The sequence below is a fragment of the Cnephaeus nilssonii genome (genome assembly GCF_951640355.1).
Source record: "Cnephaeus nilssonii genome assembly, chromosome: 4".
NCBI classification, from domain to species: domain Eukaryota; kingdom Metazoa; phylum Chordata; class Mammalia; order Chiroptera; family Vespertilionidae; genus Cnephaeus; species Cnephaeus nilssonii.
Window position 1 is genome coordinate 98,299,428 of NC_137075.1, and position 25,027 is coordinate 98,324,454.

At 39.7% G+C, this 25,027-nt stretch overlaps 1 protein-coding gene across 2 annotated transcripts in view; it reads left to right on the forward strand.

Moving 5' to 3' along the window:
- Window positions 1-1,789: 1,789 nt before the first annotated feature.
- Window positions 1,790-25,027, forward strand: part of TTC8 (tetratricopeptide repeat domain 8) — a 35,838-nt gene continuing 12,600 nt past the window's right edge. For both annotated transcript variants that reach the window (XM_079769079.1, XM_079769080.1), the window contains exons 1-7: window positions 1,790-1,993; window positions 15,370-15,490; window positions 15,862-15,925; window positions 16,033-16,192; window positions 16,393-16,482; window positions 18,681-18,725; window positions 22,656-22,741. In XM_079769079.1, the coding sequence (XP_079625205.1) occupies window positions 1,880-1,993; window positions 15,370-15,490; window positions 15,862-15,925; window positions 16,033-16,192; window positions 16,393-16,482; window positions 18,681-18,725; window positions 22,656-22,741 (680 nt within the window). In that variant the 5' untranslated portion in view covers window positions 1,790-1,879. The remainder of the gene's footprint in view (window positions 1,994-15,369; window positions 15,491-15,861; window positions 15,926-16,032; window positions 16,193-16,392; window positions 16,483-18,680; window positions 18,726-22,655; window positions 22,742-25,027) is intronic.

The window sequence follows — 25,027 nt, forward strand, 5'->3', positions numbered from 1 at the left end:
TAGGAAGTTGGCAATACTCTCAATATATACAAGGCTATTTTGAACTCCACACAGTGGTTGTTCAACCCTGGTTTTCCATTAAAATGACCTGGGAAACTTAAAAAAAATACTGATTCCTCAGCCCTACCTCACACCATTTACTGAATATCTGGAGATGGACTTTGGGCATTGTATTTTTAGAAGCTTCCCAGACATCCTACAAAATACTTGACCGGCACTCCTCAACAAAGAAAGTCTGAGGAACTGTCACTCACCACAGGAGCCGAAGGAGACATGATGACTAAGGATAATATAGTATCTAAAGTGAGGTCTTGGGAGAGAAAAAGGACATTAGTGAGAAGACCCTGTGGAATATTGAGCCTAATTGTCAAATGCCAGCATGTGTGACCCTAAAGATCTGCCACCTTAAAGCAATAAGCTGCTGCATCAGAACAGATTACATTTCTAGAGGCACTCCCATCAAAAAGCAATGCACTAATTTTAATACATAATTGTAATAATCATAATCCTGAAACTAATTGCCTCCAAGATGCAAAAATTCAAGAAAAAATGCTAGTAAAGGATTCTTTACAAACAAAAAAATTACTCACAACCCATTTCTCAGAAAGGTTAAGTTTAATTTTTATATCTATGAAATATATAAGTATCTGGGTTAAATATGTCTGCATGATGGTACCCTAGGGGTTTGAGAAAATTGTGATTTATCTTTGCTCAGTGCTGTTGGCAGTTGGTTTCTTATCTATAAAGGAGATTGAGACCTGATCAGAAAGTTACTCAGTATTGAGTTAATTTTCCTCTCTTGCCTCTCCCACTGCGGTAGGAAGGAGGCAAAGAATAAAGATGCCCTAGTCTTCCATAATGAAGTCTACCTGGATTTAGCCCAGTCACACTTCTCTATTCATAACCATTAAAGGTATTTGTCATGTGTGTTGATCTATAGAGCAAAGTCAGAATTGTGCCTGAAGAAATTACTCCGCACAAGTAAACATTGGACAAACAGCAAGTGTTTGAAGATGGTGTTTCAAAAGCTCATTTTTAACTTTTTGCACACATTATCTTGTTTGGTAAAAATGAATAATTTATAATCCAGAATCCCTGTGCAGCATCAAATGAACAAATAGTAATAACAGCCTGTGGGTAGCCACACAGATTATACAGCCCAGATCCCTAACTCCATGTGACATAAGGTAAAAAAAAAATTCTCTTTTCTCAGCCTCGCTCAGTTTCTCATCTGTAAAAAATGAATGTATTGAACTAAGCAATCTTCAATGTTCCTGTCAATTCGGACTTTGGGATTTGGTGAGAGGGACTTCGAGAAACAGACTGGAGAGTTCTAAGATTTTAGGTAGGGCTTTGGGTTCTAACGGGCAGGATGATATTGAAAAAGCGGTTTGCAAGCTGGCGTTTCTAGAGTCGGAAGGGCAACTGATAGCGATAAAAATGGGTAGAGGAGTAAGAGTAAGACAGTGGCCTGTGGGAGGGTCAACTCTGTGATCGGCAGAGTCAGAAGAGCGTTCGGCTGCTAGGCAACCGCGCCTCTAAGGGGGAGGTTGAGGACCCCAGTCGGAGGTGTCTAAGTAGCGCCTCTTACTTTAGTTACGCTGCCTTCTCGAAATGAATGCAACATGTAGTCTTTAAAAGTACACATTTTTCTTGCACCACGTTTGGCAAGCCCTAGCGTATGGGCACGCCCGCAGCTGAGTTCTGCTTGCGGTGTTTTGTTTTGTTTTCTGTCTCCTGTTTTCAGGCGCAATGTTGGGCTCCTCTCTGGCTAGGCCCCTGTCGCCGAGTTGCCGGGCAGAACTGGACGCTGCCCGCTCCGCGGTGCCGCCCTCCCTGGGGTCGGTCCGCGGTCCTTCCCGGGCAGCCCTGGGCAGCCATGGGCCCAGAGATGGAACCGCTGTTCCTGGCCTGGAGCTATTTTAGGCGCAGGAAGTTCCAGCTCTGCGCCGATCTGTGCACGCAGATGCTGGAGAAGTCCCCTTACGACCAGGTACCCGCCAGACCCCGTCAGCCCTGCGGATCCTGGGGGACGAGGCCGAGGGTTCCGGGGGTGCCCAAGCCTCGGGGTGGGGGCTCCGGGGAGGAAGGCCCAGAGTCAGGTGGACTGTGTGGTTAGCACAGACCCCGGGAGCGAGACCCCTGGAGCCGTGGCCGGCGGGTGCCTGTCCGCGGCGTACCCGAGTCCCGGAGGGACCCCCACGATGGCTGTGCCGTGGCAACCCCCTCCTCAAACTTTGGCGGTGCCTGGACTTCCTTCAAGGGTCCCGGAAAGGAACACTCAAGTCCCTGATTTTTTACTTGCATCTGGATGGGCTCTTAAGCTCGCTGCATGTGCGTTGCTAATTTCTAAAACAATTCTATAGAAACTTAAGGATCTGTAACTTTCTACCTCCTGTTGCAATAGCTGCCCTTTTTTTTTCTTTTCTTTTGGATTAAATGTGTGATCCTCCCACTTCATCTTACACGGTTATCCAAGAGTGAGGAGCCTTCGATTTGGGGGCACTGAGTGCAACTTGAGGCCAATAAGACAAGTTAGAGGAACCCAGGAAGGGAAAAGATACATTTATTATTAGGAGAGAGAGATTAGGGAAGGGACGGAAATTTCCCCCTAAAAGAAGAAATGGTGGCATTGATTAAAAGAGATTTTAAGTAAACTACAGTGATAGCTTAACTTCTCTTAAAGTGTAATAGTAAAGCGGATGAATAGGTCATATAGTTGATGCCTGTGAGAGGTACAGGTCTGGTGGACAGGTAATTCCTGGAAGAGGCAAAAAGGAGAAAAAGGGAGAATAGGAGCAGAGCTGTGGCAGTTTGTCAGGGCTTCTAGTACATGCAAAATAGAGTTCTTGTTTCCCAGCTTTTCCTCTTGTTAGAAAAAAAAAAAAATGAGGGGCGATGCATAAGCAGAGGCATGAGTGTGAACACACTCGGGAGGCTCTGCGGTAGGTCCCAGCAAATGGATGGAGGATAACCTGTTGAGGTGGACATTTTGGCCTTCAGATAGATAGTACATCTCCCCTAGAACAATCCACGTTAGTGGAAATGCCAAGCTAGGTTCTCTTTGTGTTAGTTAATAGGATTGTGTTTCTGTGGGCAAGTATTTTTCCAAGTGTGCTTCTTGGGACAGTAGTACCCCGGATGCTGTCAAAAAACAACACCAAAACTTACCATGATCAATAGGGGTTTAATCACAAGGAACAACAACAGCCTGTAATTATTGGAATTGAGAGTCTAGGCCGGGGAATCATGACAAAATATTGACCCATTTACGTTTGTACCACAAAAATTAGTTCCAGACCTGTGATGTACCAGACATTGTTCTAGGCACAATGGTTTTCAAGATCTCTGTGATCAAGAACAATGATTAACGTTTCACCAGGAATAAAAGTTTAGCTTGATGTTATCTTGCAAAACTGGGCTTTTGGTATCTGGATAGGGCTGCTGAAAAGTTTACAGGGTTCATTCATGTTAGTTATCCTTTGAGCCAACCTTTAAACACCATGCTTTTGGACTGTGTGCTTTTCTTAGTACCAGGTTAGGTATTTTGGGCCCAATTGTTATTTCAGTTTGGACATATTTCCCAGTCTGCTTTTCCCAAGCTTGAAGAAATCCTGCTTTTTTCTTAATTAAAAAAAGTAAATATTTGTGTTAAGAGTACTGATGTAATTAAGGAAGAGCTTTAGGAAGCTTAAGGAGATTCCTTTGAGTAAAAACTTGACAAATGCTCTTTCCTTTCCTAAGAACGAGTCCAGGATGGCAGATCTGTAAGGTATTCACAGAGTCTGGCCCCCAGGGGCTGCCGTTGTGTATTTGCTGAATGAGTGCATTAATCATATGCATGGATGCGTTTTGATGGCATTATTTATGTTTATGAAGATCATCCTAATTGCCTGATGATCGTCACCCCCAACCCTTGCTCCTCATCCTTTTTTTTTTTAAAAAATGACCTTCCTCTCCCACTTCTTCTTTTTTAAAAAAATGCACTTTTTATTTCAGAGAGGAAGGGAGAGGGAGAGAGAAATAGAAACATCAATGATAAGAGAGAATCATTGATTGGCTGCATCCTGCCTGCCCCACACTAGGGATGGAGTCCGAGACCTGGGCATGTGCCCTGACTGGGAATCAAACCGTGACCTCCTGGTTCATAGGTCGATGCTCAACCACTGAGCCCCGCAGGCCGGGCGCCCCTCATCCTTAATTCTCAGGACCATTGGTTCTTAAATGTACATTTATATTTTCAAATAAATGTATTTGCATTATGGACATAACTTAATTCATTTCTTGTTCATTAGTCCAGAAATTTCTCCCTGGATCCCTCCAGGAGAGTGTTCCTAATAGTAATTATCCTCACTGGTATTTATCCTGTGCCACCAAACTGGTTTTGGTACAAATGAGTGATTTTGAAGCAGTGCTGGGATACATAGAAGAGCAAGGAAATGATAGTATTTCTTTGGAGTGCCAAATGGATTCATTATTGCTCTTACTTTTTTCCAAAACAAAATAGCATTTGCTTTTGTTGTTTTTCCCCCCCTTTTTATTTTGTTTATTTTTCTCCCAGATGAGGAGAACCTCTCCAAAGTGATTTGTTATTTGTTAATCTTTGCACTGTATAAGCTTGTCCAGGGAGCTTCAAAAAGATAACATTTCAGTCTTGGTACATCAGTCTTGATACATCAGCCATCTTTGAGACTATTTTACACTTACTTCTCCTTTAAGAGATGTCATTTTGGCATACTTCCATCAAAAATATTTAATTAGTGCCTTGTGCTTTTTATTGGGACATTTGGGTTTTATTTAATTTTGATTCTTGTCAAAATTGAGGTAGTCCAGTTGGCCAGAGAGGTCTGATATACCATGGAATAGCATGTTTCCTTAGAGTTGTACATTTTTATATGGACACAGAAGAACTGAAGGGTAGGTTGAGTGTACTAACGTGGTGGTTGATAATGGGAAAAGGTTCATGAAGAAGGTGGATTCTGAACTGCTTTTCCCAGGAGCTGAATGGTGAGACACAGGGCAGGGTCTATGAGCAGAAAGGGCACTCATTAAGGCTCTGATCAGTTAAGAGTAAAGAGAGAAGGATAATTGGTTAACTTAGCATAGTTTCCCCGTTTGATAAAGTACGGTAAGAACAAGCCATTCATTGAGAGGCATGGTCTTTTTTCAAAGTGTTCTTTCAATCGTGACTGAAGAAGTGGTTAAAAGTGACAAGATGTGAAAGGGCGAACCGCCTTCCACACACCAGTCTGACCCCGAGGGAAAGGTGCTTTTACAGGATGTGGGTCATCCTGATTAGTTGCTTAATCTGATTACTGTTCTTTGTGTTCCATATGTCAGATTCATGGCTTGAAACCCAGTTCTGATATTTTAGCTCCATTATATCTAAACAGTTCATAAAACGGAGGTTTTTTGGGCACTGGTTTGTTTGTTTGTTTGTGTTTTGTTTGACAATGGGTTAGATTTCGGATAGATTTCCAAATGATTAAAATTAGTGATTCTGGAAGCAGTATATCAGAATAGGGGTCACTCACATTCTCCTTCCCCACCCCCAATCTCTGCTTGCAGTGAGAGATGTTACAGAGAGGAAGAGGTTAATATTGTAAATGGTTTGAAGGTGGAGAAAAGGCTAAGAGCCACTGGCTTAGATGAAAGATAGGGAATCAGGGCTCCCCAGGGACTTATCTGTTAGTAGCTGGTTGAGACAATGATCTAGAGATCCAAGCCAAAAAGCATCTTTCTGTATGATTATCTAATTTATTTCCTCTTTGGGGCCATGGAGACTTAGCCACACTTAGTCTTTTGATTCTGTACCCTATGGAGCAGTTCATTTTATGATTTTATATTCCTGCTGAATTATACAGATTACATTCCCACGTGGCTACTTGGTCACTAAATCTCCCTAACCTTCTGAAATCCATCCATTTCTCTGTTCCCTTACATTTCCCCCACCTTCCTGTTATTGCTAAATTCTGAATAATAACTCAGAAGAGTAGGTTCATTAGCTGGAGTATTGGTGGCCATTAGGAAGTCGCATTCAAAATTATCTGGAGACTTAACTCCCTGAAGTATTAACAGCAACCTAAGAGAAAGCCTTACCGTAGGGAGGAAGGGAGGAGACAAACTGATGTGAATTGAAGTTGATGCTAACGGGTATTTGCTGGTTGTAGGCGGTGCCACTCTGCTGTCCATGTCCTCTTGCTCACTTTGAAGGAGATCCAAAGAGAAGTTTTAATTTGTGTGCCTAACTGGGAGTTCCTTCTGAGTTCTGACAAGGGAAGTAATATAGAGTTTGGTGCTTTTTCATTCATTATGTAGATGTTTTTATAGAGAAATTCTGTGTGATTGATCATTCCTGTCAAAGGTGCTACCACCTTACACTTCATTGACAATGATAGTACGTATGAAAGAATTCCAAAAAGTATTAAATTTTCTTAAAAGTGCAAAGTTTTATGCTATAAAGTGGGCACTATTACTCCAATATGAGCGGAGGACTAGGTAATGGAGGTTGCATGACTTGCTCAAGGTCACGCAGCCAAGCGGCTCCTGAGGACCAAGCCCAGGTCTTCTGACTCTAGGGCTAGGCCTGGCGCTTTCTACTCAACTGTGTGGATATCCATGGAAATAATTTGCTAGACCAAGCGAACCTCACCTGTGGTTCCCTATAGGGGTGGATTAATTGAAATCACCAAACTATAGTTGAGAGAGATCCAAAGATGTCTCAGTGATTTTAAAAAAGTTTTGCCTTATCTCTAAATTACAACATCCTGAGTCTTTTCTTGTCATAGTCCTGCTGCTCCTGATGGACTTCCAGGCCAGCCCTACCTGGCCTTGGTCTCGCCACGCCGTACAGTAGTCTGCTGCCCAGCCTTGCTACGATCTCACATTCTCAGCAAAGTACAAGCTGTTGGCCCAGAATGTCTAGGTTCAGATACTGCCTATACACCTTGACCTCAGAGTTTTCTCATCTGTAAAATGGGGATGATAATGTACCTACCTCAAAGGGTTGTTGTGAGGGTTAAGTTCATGAATACATGGTAAGTGATCAAAAATGTTAGCTGCTATTGTCCCTATATAGCTAGAGATATTTGCATGTAGGATTCTGTCATTTATGTTTTTCTGAAAGGATTGTTGGTAATATGGAAAGCATCTGTGAGGTGTGTCCAGTGAATTGATGTTGAATGTAGTTTATAAATCATAGGCACTCAGTAATTTCCAGAATAATCTCTCACCCTTTTCTCGGACTTCCTTATCTCTCATGTGTTCTTTTCTCCCCTCCAACTAAGTCATCTATAATTGGTCCATAGCTTGACTATAGCATTTAACATATTGTATTGTAATTCATTGCATTATGTGCTTTCCCCCATAGAATGTTTGCGGCGCCTAGCAGAGTGCCAGGGATGCCGGGAGAATGTGGTGGAATTCATGCGTTCTCTGCCTCCCTCTCCTTTAGGCCTTGTCTCCATCCTCCATTCATACAACCTCACCTGCCTCACCATCTTCTAATCCTCTAGGCCTCTAATTTTCCTCGCTCACCTTCTCATTTCACATCATGTTCCTACATGCTTTTTAGCTGTATGGCAAATTGTAAATGTATTCCTGAGGGACCGTGGGATGAGACAGAGCAAGCACAGAGGCCTTCATCTGAGAACAGAGCGCTCTGAGGCTGAGCTGCCGGTTTCAGTTTGGCCACTGGGGGATCTTCCTGCCCTTGCCAGAATAACAAGCATCTTCTTTAGTTGTTTTCTTGTCCGTTTTAAGCGTTGTCTGCAATCACCTGTGGTAAGCTTTTCCCCCTTTTATATGGAACTTACGTCTCTCCCACACTTTACCCTTCAATCCTGCCTTATTATTTCCAACTCATTTTTTTAATCTCCAAGATGCACTGGCAAGAAAGAGCTGTGGCTCTTTGTATAACCTTGAGCAAATTACAAGACATCTCTGCATTTGTTTTATTATCTGTAAAATGGATAATAACACTTACCTGCCTCTCTCCGATGGTTGTTATGAAACTCAAATGAAATAATGGGTCAACAGACATGTATACAAATAACCAGAAAAAAGAATAGAGAGGGGTGACTTCTGTCATTTCATTTCCTGTGTATCAGTGTGTTTCTCTAAGTATGGACTGTGGGAAATCTGTACTTTTTCTAGATCTTTCTTACGCACAGTGGCATTGAAAACCTCCCGTTGCTATGCATTCTCAGCTGCTGTTTTGTGTTTGGTTCAGCTGATTGATAAATATTCTCTAAAGCCCACCCTCTAGGGCCCTCACTTTCCAGCCTCCCTTGGCCTTTGTCTCCCGTGTTCCTACCGTGTGCCACGCTAAAGAAACCACTTATCCTCGCATGGTGACCGGAAGGTTTACACATTGCCTGTGCACATAGTAATTCTTTTTTAAAAAAAATATATTTTTATTGATTTCAGAGAGGAAGGAAGAGGGAGAGAGAGAGAAACATCAATGATGAGAGAGAATCATTGATCGGCTGCCTCCTGCACGCTCCCTACTGGGGATCGAGCCCGAAACTGAGCATGTGCCCTTGACCGGAATTGAACCCGAGACCTTCCAGTCCACAGTCCAATGCTCTATCCACTGAGCAAAACCAGCTAGGGCGCACATAGTAATTCTTTTATATATATATATATATATATATATATATATATATATATATATATATATATATTTTATTTATTTATTGATTTTTTACAGAGAGGAAGAGAGAGGGATAGAGAGTTAGAAATATCGATGAGAAAGACATCGACCAGCTGCCTCTTGCACACCCCCTACTGGGGATGTGCCCGCAACCAAGGTACATGCCCTTGACCGGAATCGAACCTGGGACCCTTCAGTCCGCAGGCCGACGCTCTATCCACTGAGCCAAACCGGTTTTGGCAATTCTTAAATAAATATGTAGGGCAGGCGTCCTCAAACTACGGCCCGTGGGCCACATGCGGGTGTTTTTACTGTTTTGTTTTTTTACTTTAAAATAAGATATGTGCAGTGTGCATAGGAATTGGTTCATAGTTTTTTTAAAACTATAGTCTGGCCCTCCAACGGTCTGAGGGACAGTGAACTGGCCCCCTGTTAAAAAAGTTTGAGGACCCCTGATGTAGGGTATTCTTTTTTGGATTTTAGAGCTGTAGAAAGCAAGGCTAGCAAAGATCTCTCCCTCCCCGCCCCCGACTGTCACCCCCCATCCCTTCCTATTTCTGTTTCTTAGTAGATTCAATAAAACACACTCAGGTATTCAACAGAGGCTATTGATATAGACATGTAAGTGTAGATGTCTTATAAATAAATTTGTTATAAGTCTGATTTTTTACCAATGGATTTCTATTTAATTTGGACTGAAAATATCCTGAGTTATCACCACCTGGCACTGATATATATTACATAGTCTATTTATAAAAATTTCTCAGAGCACATTACAGTTAGAATTAATTTCTTATCCTCAGCCACCAATCCCATTGTATTTTTGTGAACTAAAGGGTTTAGAGTATGTTGATTTTTCTTCTCCTCCCTAAGTGATTAAAGTCTGATATTTTAACCACCATATAAAGAAATGTTTCCTTGGTTCAATTGTCAAATTATTTTTAATTTGGGGAGCTGTTGTGTCTTCTTTAAATGAGCAGTTAAGATATCTTCTCTGTGCTCTAAATGAGGTTAGAGTACTTAGAATTTTCTGATCATAGAGAATTTAGTGCTCTTCAGAGTATATTAGTTTTGCAGAACTGAGAGCACTTATGGAGAAAAATTAAAGTTAATATTTTCATTTTTATTGAGTGAGTTTGAATTCACCTACAAATACTTGGTTAGTCAGTAAGACTTTTTATTTTAGAAACTGTATTTCTTTAAAATGTATACTACCAACAATAAAGAATTTAAATTAAAAAAAAATGTTTGCTACCTTCTTAATGCTTCCCAGGAACCAGGTCCTGAATTGCTGGTATCTCAGGTAAAGGCTTAGCTGCAGCCTTTAGTTTAGAGAATACTTTAATTATTATTGCTTAGTTGTTGCTATAGACTAGAAAATCTGCTGCCTATCTACCTGTCGTGTTATAAAATTAGCCGCATGTAGGCATTCTGTACCTTCTTATGTAACTATTATATTCCTAATGCTTTTGTGTCTGTGGATGGGTAGCCTTATGGAACTCATAGAGTCTATTCAGTAAGCCCTGGTGCTTAAATAGAAATAACCAATATTGACCAGAAGGATAACAGTAAGGGAAGGAAAGGGAACCAGGATCTTAGAAAGGGAGCAAGAAGTTAGCAGAGCCACAGGTGTCTGAAAAGACTGTGATGGATAGGACATGTCTTGAGTAGAACAGCCCGACTCTGGTTCAGAAGGTCTTGGTTATGGACAGAGGTGCTTGTCACAGTGAAGAAGAAAGGAAGGGACCCTGCCAGACAGCCACCTCTACCAAATCAACTTGGTTAGAGGTAGGAGGTGGTCGTGCTAACTGGGTAAGATACAGCAAATGAGGGAGAGAAGGGGTCTCGTTAGGGGAACACCTGGCCAGTGAAGCTTTTAGTCCAAGTGGGTTTCCAGGAAGTGTGAGAATTAGGAGAAGGGAGGAAAGAGCTGTAAATCAGAGAGCTTAAATATTGCCAGGTGTTTGCCCTCCCAAATGAGAGAGAATTTTAAGTGTTTTTCAGGTAAATAGGCGATTTGAACCTTATATAGGGCCCATATGGATAATCATCAAACCTTTTAGAAGAAAGCAATATACAAAGTGCTCTTATAGAGGCCTGTGAGTATTAAAGAGACACCATAAATAGGTTAAAATGTAGTACCCTGTTCTTTAAAAGTATGCCATTTGTCTCTGAAATGTTTATAACCATGATTTCCAAATTGATAGATGGTGCAAAACTATTTTTTGCATACTATGCACAAGTCATTTAAGAAGGACCTAAATTATAAATAGAGCAAGTAGTGGGCTTTTTTGTTTTCACTAATTTTGGAGGATTTTGATTAAAATTAAAACATCAATAATTTGCATGGTTTTAAAACCATAAATGTCATTTGAAAGTTTCAAACTAGCACAGGGACTTCATGAAAGATCTGTACTTAGTATTACTTTCCTGTTATGATACTGTAGACCTAATTATCCAGTGGATAGTGAGCTAAAAGAATAAAAAGTGAAGAAGGCTGACTGGATTCTTTTGAGCTCACTATTTACACTTTTTGCCTCTCTCTTCTTTGGCACATTTTTACAACTTCAAAATAAATAAGGCTTTGCAATAATAATTCAATATTCTGTGCCTAAATTTTCACCTTCATAGCCTAGACAGTGTCAGATGTTACTGATTTTTATGTTGTCAAAATCGGGTTAGACAGACTGTTCTTAATAATAACCTAGCAAAATTGTTTCATACATGCTTTTAACTACTGGCCTTGCATTCTGTATTAAGAGGAACTGAACAATTTAAATATGTTGCCCTCAGTATAATTTTTGCCTTTTGAAATGTTTATTTTTATAACTAAACTTGGATTAACCTCACAGAAGGGAGAACAAGTCAGTATTTTCCTGATATTAGCCAACAGGTATTTGCCTCCAGAATAATGTCCTGCAGTCTAACTCAGTAGGTGAATGAGATGGGGTTATGTTTCACAGATAAAAAAGGAAAATATTGATGTGATAATCACTCAGTTAGATTGGGAGAATCTATGCTTTTCTTCTTTAAAAAAACTTCCTTAAACATTTATTTTTTGTGGATCTCACAGTACTTGCAATACATAATATTCAAATTATTTGCATAAATTGCCTGACCTTGTCATTTTTCAACAAGTTAAACATATCTGATAAAGCTAATTTATATTGTTATTCAGATTCAAGGGGCAGTTTGGGATCATAGGTTGTGCTTTATTATGCATTTTATTTTAATCACTGATTAGTTTTGAGCTAAAAAAATAATTTAAACAGGCAGAAGATTTTGGAGCTGTAAAACATACTTGGCTTTTTTCCAAAATAAATTTTAAAAAATTTGTTTAAAGCCAAAGCCCCATCTGCTGTTTTTTATTAAAATCTCAAGAATTGTTCACATTGCCAAGAGCAGTTCTTTGAATACAATATGATGTTTAATCCAGCAGTGATATGTGAATTTCAAGGTCATTTTTTGTTAGAATAGAAGGAAAGTCAGGAAGATTAATATTCTCAAATACTGGTGAAATTTAAAATTTAATAACGGTTTAAGTAGATTTTATTATAGAGCTTTAAATATAAAAAATTCACATCATTATTTCTACTTTCTTAAAAATTAGATTTTAGAAATTGGAGCTCTACCTTTTTGAAAAAGTGAATTCTTATGGAATAAAATTTAAAAAAAATGTTCTTATTTGGCTTCTGAAGTATTTATTCATTTGTGTAGGGAGGGAATAGTGGATTTACTTTCCTATGTTTTGCTTAGCCTAATGTAAGAAAATTTGCACCTCTTTAATATTTGAGAGGTTAGTAGGAAGATAGATGTCAAGAACCATGATGGCGTAAACTATGAGATAAAGCCTGGACATGAAAATAATTTAAAAAGATGTGCTTGGATAGTTAATACCCAATATATAAATGATACTATAATAATAAAAACTTGGCTTTTAGAAATTCCACTTAATGAGGACTCCACATCTTGGTTTTGAAGTTTCATCAGCTCCTCCTCATCAAGATAAAAATTCATATACCTTACTGTGGCATACAGGGTCCATCACCTATCTGCTTCTACCATTTTCTCTGGTTTCTCCTCTGATCGCTGCCTCAGCTGGACTTGATTCTCCAACCATACTCAGCTCTCTCAGAGCTGCCAAACTAGCCTGCTTCTGTCCTGTTGTTTGCTTTACCTGGCATAAGCTTTCTAGTCTTAGTCAGCATGTCCAAACTCTTCTCTACTCTTCCCTCTACCTCAAGGCAGCTGGGTGCCTTTCTCCCCCAGTAGCTCCAGAATTTTGCTATTACCCTTTCCCCGTAGCACTGCAATTTTCATGTGCTACTAGAACTAGGACTGTGGCCTACTTATCTCTGTTCCCAGGACCTGGCAAGCCGTAGGTGCTCCTGAGTTAAGTACTGGAATGAACCACGGAACCAGCAAAGCCCACCTCCTGGTTTACTGTTCCAGCAGAAAATGTGCAGTCCTTCCTGTCCACCAGAGGGTGCTGAGCAAAGAATGTCCTGAAAAATGGAAGCCATCACCTTAGGAGCCTAAATATGCCTTGAAGATAGTCTTCTTTATTCCCATTAAAATGAAAGCATGAAGATTTTTAAATCTTCTATTTAAATTTTTAAAATATATACATTCCAATTACTTTAGCCTACAAAGAAATCTTGACTTTCTAATTCTGATAAAACTATTTTCCATACCACTTGCACTGCTTTGCCTTGCCTTATATTCCAACTAGAGGCCCAGTGCATGAAATTCATGCACTCGGGGGGAGAGGGGATGGTCCCTCAGCCCTGCCTGTGCCATCTTGTAGTCTGGAGCAGGCCTAAGCTGTCAGTCGGATATCCCTAGAGCTGCCGTGAAGGCCTAAGCCATCAGTTGGACATCCCGTCACCGCCGCTGCGCTCACCAGTCATGAGCCCAGCTCAGGGCTTCTGGCTAAGTAGAACTCCCCCTGTGGGAGCTCACTGACCACCAGGGGGCAGCTCCTGTGTTGAGTGTCTGCCCCCTGGTGGTAAGTGTGTGTCATAGCGACTGGTTCTTCCGCCATTCAGTCGATTTGCATATTAACCTTTTATTATATAGGATAGGTGATGTGTTCCGGGAAATTAGGATCCAAGTTTTATTCTCATGCTTCCTTCTCAGAACCTAGCCCAATGCTCTATTTAGAAGGTACTCAATAGATGTGGACTGACTGACTGCATGCCTCTTGGGTTCCTTGTGTGAGGACCCTTTGGACCTCTTAGTGCCCTCATGTGTTCCGCTCTCTGTCCCTTTGCCTTCACTCAGCAGGTATGGTGAGCTCTAAACCGCCCAAGTTTCCCTTGCTGCTACTTCCTCTATAAGTCAGCTCTATGCTGCGACTGCAAGACTTGCCTTCTCTTCATATTGTCCATAGGACAGACACTGAGCTTTGTTGTTCTCTGCCCCTGATAAAGTAGTTTTAAGTTTTTAACAAGACATAGAATTGTGCACACCTTTATATCTAATTTTTTCAGGTAAAGCAAAGCTGATATTTTCTAGATTCCTTAATTACTTTTTTCTTTCCCCTAGCTCCACTTTCTAGCAGGTTTTCTACTGGCTACATCACAAAGCAACCAAGATTATGTTGACTAATTATTGGGAGGAGTTGATCTTAGTTAATTCAACATTTTTGGAATACTTATTGTGTAAAAAAACACCAAAGATGTTATTGAAAATTAAAAAATTAACAAAGAAAAAGGCTCATTTCCTAGGGAACGGAGGGCTAAACCTATGCTCAAATAATTATAACGTTTGTCAAATATGGTAAGTACATAATAATAGAAGCTTGAAGAGAATGCTCTGTGAGACAGACGAGAGGGAAGTAGGTTTAGAGTTGAACTATAAGGGAAGTCATCGTGAAGGACTTGATCCTGAGGGAGGTTAGAAGGAGCACGGTGGTTGTATCTTTACCATTTGTTGTCAAATTATTCTAGTAAAATTTTCTCTAAAGCTCTTTTATCTATAAGAAGGCATGTTAGAAGGCTCACAAGCTAATTATCACACTTTTATTTATTAGGTAATTGATATATTAGTTGTTTCATGACCTTTTCTTCTTAGGTTCTTGACATGGCCCTTTAAATTAGTATAATGCATTAAGTGGTAAACATGCTTAATAAAAAATCCTATATGATAAAAGGCTAATATGCAAATTGACTGAATGGTGGAACAACCAGTCACTATGACGCGCACCGACCACCAGGGGGCAGACGCTCAATGCAGGAGCTGCCCCCTGGTGGTCAGTGTGCTCCCAGAGGGCCGGGCTCATGGCTGGTGAGTGCAGCGGCTATGGCAGGAGCCTCTCCCACCTCTGTGACAGCGCTAAGGACCCCTTGGGGGATGTCCGACTGCCGGCTTAGGCCCGCTTCCCCTAAGTCAGCAGGCAAACGTCCCCTGAGGGGTCCCGGACTGTGAGAGGGAGCAGGCCAAGCTGAGGGACCTCCCCCCCCGCCCCCCCAGTGTACAAATGTCGTGCACCGGGCCTCTAGTCTATAATAATAAAAGCATAATATGCTAATTAGACTGAACGTCCTTCCAGACGACCTTCCAGACGAAGCCAGGGCTGTGAGGGCCGAGCCCCTTGCACGAATTTTGTGCACTTAATCTCTAGTTAGATACTAATGAAGGATGGCTGGCTTCTACAGGCTTTGCAGTACTTCTAATGCTGTTTAATATGTGCTTATTTTATCCATGCTTTGTAGGCAGCTTGGATTTTGAAAGCACGAGCACTAACTGAAATGGTATATGTCGATGAAATCGATGTAGATCAGGAAGGAATTGCGGAAATGATACTGGACGAAAATGCTATTGCTCAAGTTCCACGTAAGTGTTGGTTTTTCAGTTAAGTAAATGAAATGCCATTAGGAGGAAGAAATCTTGTGTTTACAAATATGTAGTCAGGTATTGCATGTTTAAAAAATTCTTATGGCACACCAGTTGAAAATCACCGCTGTAAGCCTTTGCTGAATGGGTTAGTACTACTTGCCTGACAGACTTAGTGTGAAGATTAAATATGATAACATAAGTAACCTGATAGACACTCAATAAATTATTAGTCTCAAACACATTTCCCTAAAATGTATTTCCTGTTATTAATGTCTTTTGCACCAGCACATTTCTGAAAATTCATTAGCTGACAGTCTTTACAGTTTTATAAATAATATATAAGTTGAATTCACTGTCTCATCTCATAGGCCCTGGCACATCCTTGAAACTCCCTGGAACTAATCAGACAGGAGGGCCTAGTCCAGCCATCAGGTATGCGCTTCTATTTAATAACTTCTGCCACTAAAGATTGTCCAGACTGTTAGAGACTCTTCCTTTATTGATCTTCTTTGTATTTGAACCATTTACAATCGTCACAGGCCAATCACTCAAGCTGGAAGACCCATTACAGGTTTCCTTAGACCCAGCACACAGAGTGGCAGGCCAGGCACCATGGAGCAGGCCATTAGAACGCCCAGGACCGCCTACACGGCTCGCCCTATCACCAGCTCGTCCGGAAGATTCGTCAGGCTGGGCACGGTGAGTTGTCAGAGCCTGGCACTGCCAAAGTACATTATGTTACATCACTTTTCACTGTTCTTATAGTAGAGAATTATATGGAAGGTTTTTAAAGGTGATTCTTTTTCATTATGTTGCCTTTATATAATTTTTATGCATACATTTTAATTTGTGTTTCAAGAGAACATTTTCTATTTCTTGTTTTATCATTTTCTCCATAGGCTTCCATGCTTACAAGTCCGGATGGACCTTTTATAAATTTATCTAGACTGAATTTAACAAAATATGCCCAGAAACCTAAATTGGCAAAGGTATGTACTTAAAATTATGTTAGGAAGTTATATTAGAAGTATTATTTTAATAACATTGTAGGAAATGGATACAAATTTATGAAGGAAAGCCCATGTTTTTATTAAAATGGATATGTTTAATTGCTATCTATGTAAAATTCCTCTTAGTTGGAGTTAAGTAAAGTCAGTCAGAAATAAAGCATATACAGTGTACCATTATTCTAGGAAATTCTTTTTTTTCCTTATAAAGAACAGTAATTTAGAGCAAGGAAAGCAGATACGCAGCAGCATCTTCAGGGAGTGAAGCTAAGGAGGTCATCTCTATGTGTGTGTATTTTTTTTTTTTCTTTTTCAGCTTGGCCGATTCTCAGAAAAACAATTTTCTATCCTTGAGGATTTCAGGACTGTCAAAGAGAAGATAAAAAACATGTACTCCTTCTAATTAGTATTTAATCAGGCATCTCAATAAGGATTACTCAAGCCAGACAGTGGCAAGCCATTAGTAATTCTAACTACTCAAAGATTAAATGCTCCTTTAAATTAAAGTGGGAGCGAAGGAGGGAGGGATGGAGAGAGACAGAGAGAAAGAAAGAGAGGGAGAGGGAGAGAGTGAGAGTCCATGACTTTTCCAGTATAAAAATACTTGGAGGTGAGCGTGGAATAATTCAGAGCCAGGAGCCCTTCTCTTCTGGAAACTGGTTTAAGCCTAGCTCAGGTTTTTAACTGTAATCTCTGTGAATTCTGTACATGAGTCCTGAGCTCATTCCTAATCTCAATTCCAGTGGCATTTAACATATTTGCTAAATATCAAACACTCCAGGAAACCGAAATCGATACGAGCTATACAGATTGGAGTTTAAACCAGGAAGAGAAATGCTAGTAGGTAGAAAGGGACTCAGATTAGAGTAGTGCTGATGATATTTTCCTAAATTCTTATTTGACAGCAGCCCCGTCAGCTTCATTCAGCAGAATCATGAAGCTTTTCTCAGTTCTCTCATTTCTCTGTGTGAGAGTGGAGTGTTAAAAGCAGCCCGTATGGAGTATCTGGTTCCCTGCCTTTTCAGCCATTTACTTGAGGTGGCTGGATGGCTAGTCGACACCAGTGCTGTGTCCTAATCAGTGGAGGCATTTCCCACAGTTGACTTCTGATGCTTCCAGGACAGACCTGTCTGTGTTACTCGATTTAGACTGAACCAGATTTTGTACTTTTTTAGTGGGTTGCAGAAGTGATGCCAGGTTTTTCTGTCTTTGGTCCCCAACCTGGTTGGCTCCTCAGAACTCATTTCTAATGTTGGCATATTGCTTGGGGTGTCTGTGTGACTCGACTCCCTGGCACTGTCTCAGGTGTTGTAACATCTTTTTCATGGCAGTGGTAACACCAACTGCACTCTGAACTTTTTTTTTTCTTTTTCTGTATAACAGAACAAATGGAAGGTTACGTATAGTTTTTTAAAGAAAGACCTTGTTCTAATTTTTTGTTGTTGTTTCCAAGTCTTCTCTGTTAAGAATCTTGATATCTTCCAGGGGTACCAGCCTCTTTGCAAGTGCAAATAATGTTATTATGGACAGATGTAGTCCTACCAACACATAACCCAGCAAATGCTTATTTATCCGCATGAGTTGGGTGAAGGATTAAAATAATGGCTCCCAGCCCTGGTTGCCCATTAGAGTCATCTGAATAATAAGCAACGCCCCCTCCCCACTTTCCCTTAAGCTCTACTCTGTTTTAGAAGAAAGTCCAGATTTTCCTATGTCTAAAGTGTTATTATTAATATCAATTAAGCTCTACTCTGTTTTAGAAGAAACGTCCAGATTTTCCTATGTCTAAAGTATTAATATCATAATCACTGTATAATATACATAAAATGTGTTAAAAATGGGGTGAATCTGTCATTTTTGGCATTTCTAGTGTCTTTCCCCCCCATTTGTCTCTTTCTAATAAAACAGTATGTACAATATGAAAAAAATGTTCAGTCATTTGAGCTTTCCAGTTTGTACTCTGTAAAGACAGGAATTAGTGGTAAATAGCCATATTTTGAAATGGGTAATTGTGACAAATGATGGATTGACATATTATTTATAAATCCCAGGCACTTTAGAATACATTCTTATTCTGGTTCAATCCAGCTGTTGTCACAACTGTCTGAGTTTTGATATAATAATAGAGTGCTTTTGTTAAAATAAAATATAATGTATTTTTGGCATTTTTTTCTTCGCAGGCTTTGTTTGAGTATATCTTTCATCATGAAAATGATGTTAAGACTGTAAGTTTTGAATTCATGCTTTTTTCTTTTATTTTAAGTTTTCTGGCTTTGGGGATTTAAATTCTGAAATGTTCTGTTTCCTACCTTTCTTATCTTATAAACAGAATTATTAAAGATTGGAGAATTACTAATATTTTCAAACCCTCTGGATGGACTTTTCATCTGCTAACCCCCAATACATATACACTACTCTATAGAACGTGCAATTAAGCAATTTGTTTTGTTTTTATTTAGTAAAACTGCAAATTGTTGGTTCCTCTGTTTTCCCTTTTATTCATTAGTTTACTTATCGATTTGTTACTTGATTGGGCTATTCTTTGAACCAGTAATTATTGAGTGCCTATGCATTGGTACTATGATGTGTGCTAGGAATACTGAGAAAGACAGAATCCCTGTATCTATTTTCCACTGGTATGGGCTTGCCACATCATAATTCTGTTCTGGATCAGATTGTTCCATTAAAATATCACTTTACTTTATTTTTTAAAATGTATTTTTATTTATTTCAGAGAGGAAGGGAAAGGGAGAGAGAGATAGAAACATCAACGATGAGAGAGAATCATTGATCGGTTGCCTCCTGCACACCCCCAACTGGGGATCGAGCCCGCAACCCAGGCATGTGTCCTTGACTGGAATCGAACCTGGGACCCTTCAGTCCGCAGGCCGACGCTCTACCCTCTGAGCCGAACCAGCTAGGGCTAAAATGTCATTTTAGATTTTCCCACAAATGTTATTTTCTGAATGGAAGAAGAATTTAGATAATGAACCAGAAGCATTCTTTTTTTTTTTTTTTTTTTTTTTTTAATGAATGTTTTGCAACTTAGCTGGGGAAAAAAGGGAATTCTGTTTTTCAACATGCTGAAGAAATCAGAGGTGCTTTTATACTGGTTGCTTGGGTGGCCTCCAAATTTCTTTGTAAATAAAGTATTTCACACAAATTTAGAGAATATTAGATAAATACTGTAAAATGGTATTTAAATGTCAAGAAAAATCAAGTTGCTCTTCTATGGAAAACTATATTTCTGTCTTTGAATTCTTAATACTTTTTCCATTTGTGGGGGAAGCCAATATTAACAAATCTAAAATGGCATGTGGGTTGGTGATTCTGTATTTGTCTATAGACAGATATGGAGAATACTGTAGATAACTTTAGAGAATATTATGAAGTGATGTTTCAATGTTAAGGAAAAGTAAAGTTGTCCTATGGAAACTGTTTTTTCTGCCTTGGAGTTCTTAACATCTTCCCTTCCTCCCCTCCCCTTTTGGAGCAATTTGACAGCATTGACAAAATAAAGTTGGTGATTCAGGAATCTTGATTTCCAAATGCTCTTTAATGTCATCATCCTGAAGTTGTCACAACTATACCAATAGTGAAAGGACGACTCTTTTTATTTTTATTTTTTATTAACATTGGTGGTTGGAGTCCTATTAGGAAAGCAATTAGGGTGCTCAGTTGGACATTTTCACAAACATTATGATGTGTAGATCTGCTGAAGACTCTGCTTATGGACTTCTATGCATTTATGGCTTTTATTTATGATCTTCTGAGCCTTTATTATTGAGATTCTATATTGGTTAAATTATTCAAAGGCCCTTAAATATACATAGTCATTTATTTTTAAAAATTGGAACTTTAGAATGAAGATTGCCAGAGGGGAGGAGGTTTGAGGGACTGGGTGAAAAAGTGGAAGGATTTGAGAAGTACAAATTGGTATTAGAAAATAGTCATGGGGATGTAAAGTACAGCATAGGGAATAGTCAATGATATTGCAGTAACTATATAAGGTGCCAGGTGGGTACTAGAAATATTGGAGGAGCACTTTGTAAAGTATATATGATTGTCTAACCACTATGCTATACCTGAAACTAAGACAAAATAGTATTGAATGTAAACTGTAATTAAAAAAATAAAAAATTGGGACTTTAAAGAAATAATATAGATTTTCTGTCACCACTTAAAAATTTAAAATTGTTAATATGAATCTTACTACTATAATAATTTTGTTTGGTGCTTAAGTTCTTTTCAACATAAGTAAGAAATAAATAATAGAATTAGTTAAATCAATAGATAATTCTTCAGTGCCTCTTACTTAGCACGGCAGCATATCAGAGCCAGAGAGCTGTGTCAGAAGGAGTGCCTGTCCTCAGGGAACGTGTGGCCCTTTTGAAATGGTCACCAATGGTTTTGTCTAGTGCAGCCTCAGACTTCATATGAAGAATGATCATTTAAATGTATATTTTTATTATTCTATATCAATAATTCATATTAATTTCCTTAATTGGGTTAGCACAAACATGGGGATCCTACTTAGGAGGATGTGTTTCAGGGCCATATGTGAGAGCAAAATCAGTAGCCTGGAATAAGCACCAAGTCTAGTCTTGGAAAGTTAAAAAATGTAAAAAAGTTAGAATGACATCTTTCTGAAAACAGAAGTCATTAGATTAAACATGAGAGTGAATCTGATCTATTTGCTGGAAGAGATCTTTATAAAGATTAAGTTAAAATTAATATATGCAGATATTTACTGTACACCCCTGAATTTAGCTGATTGAAAATACATTTTTCTATGATTTCCAGGGATAATGCTAATTGAAGTTACACTTTTTCCATCATTTTTTTTTGCTTCCATTTTTATTTCTGACTTGGGGAAAAAAGGAAAATAAGCATATGAAAGTTATATGTGTCTTGTTTTTGAATACCTATAGCTTTCAAGTAGAGGTGTTGATTTTTCAAGTCTATTAGAACCCCAACATGGGGATACCACTTTTAAAAAAAATAGTTTGCATATTTATTTAAAAGTTTCCCCTGGAGCAAGAGAAGATGGGAAACACAAAGTAATGTTATCAGTTTTACAGTAGGAGAGCCAAGGAATATTTCTGGCATTTATTTCAGAAAAAGGTTAATATTAAGAAATGGACAATAATATGGGATATATTCTGAGGTAACAGAATTGAAAATCTAAGTTCCTTTAACTGAAGTGTTGGCCATCATTATACTAACACTGTTTAAAGAATAAGTTTTTCGACCTTGAGAGAAAGAACAATAAGTGTTACTTAAAAAAATCAGAATTCTCTTTTAACTAATAACCTGAGTTTTTATTCACCAAATCTTTGCATGAGCTTCAAATTTTCTATGAGCTTCAAATCTGTGTAAAGATTAATTTGCTTTTCTCTTATCCAAATGGTTTCTACTTCCTCTGTATAAAATTCTCATTCCTGTTTAGTCATTTTTTTGCCACATCTTAAATAAACACTAGAAAGAACAAACTAAAAGACACAAGAGAGATGGGAGGAACACATGTAAAATATGAAAGCAACTAAGGGGATTTTTTTCAGTATGCAGCTAAGGAAAATCTGACCTTTAGAGTTATTGGAATGTGAAGTGATGTCAGAATAATGGAATGAAGGTTTTTGAAGATGATCGTTACCCAAGTACCCCAGCTTCTTCATGATCCTGTTTTCCAAACCCTTTTCTACCTGCTTCCTTGATCTTTTTCTGTTTCTCTGTGTCTCTATTAAAGTGGAGCCTGCGGTTGGACCAGGTTAACACCCTGAAGGCTTGACTGACACTGAATTGGGAGGCGTTTTGGATCATTAGACAGTAGATAAATGGTGGGGAGAGGGTGAAAATGTATGGATTTTTAAAATACCACTTTTGTGCCTTGTATATTAAAATTGTATTCAAATATGTTGTACATCTGCTTCCCTTTAAGCAGTGTTTACTTGTCATCTGCTGTCAGCCCTCTGGTCTGGAACTGATTATTTGGGGGAAATTCCTGGGGCCATCTGGAAACATGAGCAACTTGAGTTGCTGTCTGATTTCTAATGCATGCTTTGATTGATGCAAATTATATGGTTGATTTCATTATTTATTGTTTCTGTTTATTGTTAGAAGAGAAAATCCTAACCTAAAACGACTTGTTTCCCAAGGCCTTGGATCTGGCTGCCCTTTCCACAGAGCATTCTCAGTACAAGGACTGGTGGTGGAAAGTGCAGATTGGAAAATGTTACTACAGGTAAAATCTGATTGTTTGGGAAGGGCTTAGAAGTGGCAACATATTTTAGTCTCAAACCTGATAATTTTGGGGGTTGGGAGTGGGAGATAGATTTTTCTCATGAAGAAATATCTTTGGCTTACTTGAGAAAGAATTTACTGAGCAATCACAGGGTGGCACAAAGAGCTGACACCTTTAGAATAATATAATTTTAGCCCAGCAGGGATGACCCAGTGGTTGAGCATCGACCTATGAACCAAGAGATCACTCATTCTTTTCCCGATCAGATCACATGCCCGGGTTGCGGCTCGATCCCCAGTGTAGGGCATACACGAGGCAGCTGATCGATGATTCTCTCATTGATGTTTCTATCTCTCTCTCCCTCTCGCTTCCTCTCTAAATAAACATCCTATATAATAAAAGGCTAATATGCAAATCCACCAAACAGCAGAACAACTGGTTGCTATGACGCGCACTGACCACCAGGGGGCAGATGCTCAATGCAGGAGCTGTCCCTTGGTGGTCAGTGCACTCCCACAGGAGGAGTGCTGCTCAGCCAGAAGCCCTGAGTCAGGCTCACGGCTGGCGAGCGCAGCAGCGGTGGCAGGAGCCTCTCCCGCCTCTGCAGCAGCACTAAGGATGTCCAACTGATGGCTTAGGCCCACTCCCTGTGGCGGGGAGCGGGCCTAAGCCGTCAATTGGACATTCCCTGAGCAGGGAGCAGGCCTAAGCCATCAGTCGGACATCCCCTGAGGGCTTCTGGACTGAGAGGGCGCAGGCTGGGCTGACAGACCACCCCACCCCCACCCCAAGTGCATGAATTTCATGCACCAGGCCTCTAGTGTATATATATATTTAAAAAACAAAATGAAACAAGGTAAACTGATTACTGTTACCATCCTTCAATTTTTTAGTTTTCAGGCAGACATTGTGAGAAAAAGGAACTATATAAATGGAACCAAAGGGATGCCTTTTCTTTTAAGACTACTATCTGTTTAGATATTTCACATAGAACTCTAAAGTATTTTTTCCTGTTGTTAGGTTGAGGAAGTATTTTCTGTTAAAAGGTAATTTTAGATCATTGTAACATTAAACTCATGAATATAGTTTCTGAAGACAAGCTTGAAATCTTGAGCATCTTAGCAAGACCTTCAGAAATCTTTAATAATTAAAGATAAGCACAACTCAGATTCCTTCTACCATCCATTTAGGATGGCATTTAAATGAGTGTACTTTTTCATATTATCGTTCTCTGTTCCTTAATAGGTTCTCATCTTTATTATGGATATAACATTCACTCATTCATTTACTCTCCCATTAGGGAGCTTCTTCCTTTAAATGATAGTTTCTTACAGGCCAGTGGGGAGAGAGGACAGTAGACAACAGTAAGCCCGGTTCCCACTGTGATGGAAGCAGGCGCAGGTGCAGTGGGAACCTAGAGAAAGCTCCTAATTTCCACTGGGGAGGCCAAGGATGGACTACCAGGCGATGTAGCCCCAAACCGACTTCCGTCTTTCTGCTCCTGACCAGTTAGTTCTTCTGGTCCTTCCTCTGCAGTAGCTTTCACAGTTGCTCCCTTACTACCCAGTCCCACCCATGCCCTCATTCTGGCATTTAGTGTCATTTGTTTGAATCATTACATGAGCTTCTTGCCTGAATTGTCTGCTACTATTTTTTTTTTTTTGGCCTCAATTAGTCTTTCCTGCTGTCCATGCACTGTTGTGAAAGCACAGCTCTTTTTGGCTTCTTTGGCTAACGTTCATTACCTTTAGAACGAAGTCTGGGTTTTAGGGGTGGTACCCCAGGTCTTGTCTCAGGCTGCATGTTTGCCCGCATCTCTCACCTCTCCCATTCCTCATTGTGTCCTCCTTTTCAGCTAAGCCAGGACAACTTGGCATCCCCCACCATGCTCTGCACTTGCCTGTCTGTGTGCTTATTCTGATAGTTTGCTTCTGTCTGAAATGTCCCATCACCCTCACCTCACCCTGTCGGTCAAAATCTTGTCTGTTGCTTCCTCCCTGAAACTACCTTGGTTCGCTCCTCCTCTGAGCTCTCCAAGCACCTTTTGTTCTCATTGCCATGATACCAAGTTTACCTGTGAGCATGTTTTATTTCAGTCTTTATTGGTGCCTTTGGGACATGGTTGTTATCTTCACTTTTGCGTCTTCTTACCATCATGAAATGAGCATGCAGTTGGTGCTTGACGATTATTGAATTAAATTGTGGAGAAAACGTTGGCAGTTGGTGGGGATTATCTCTGGACTCTGACTCTGACATTGGCCTGTGTTCATGAATTTGACTGATGTT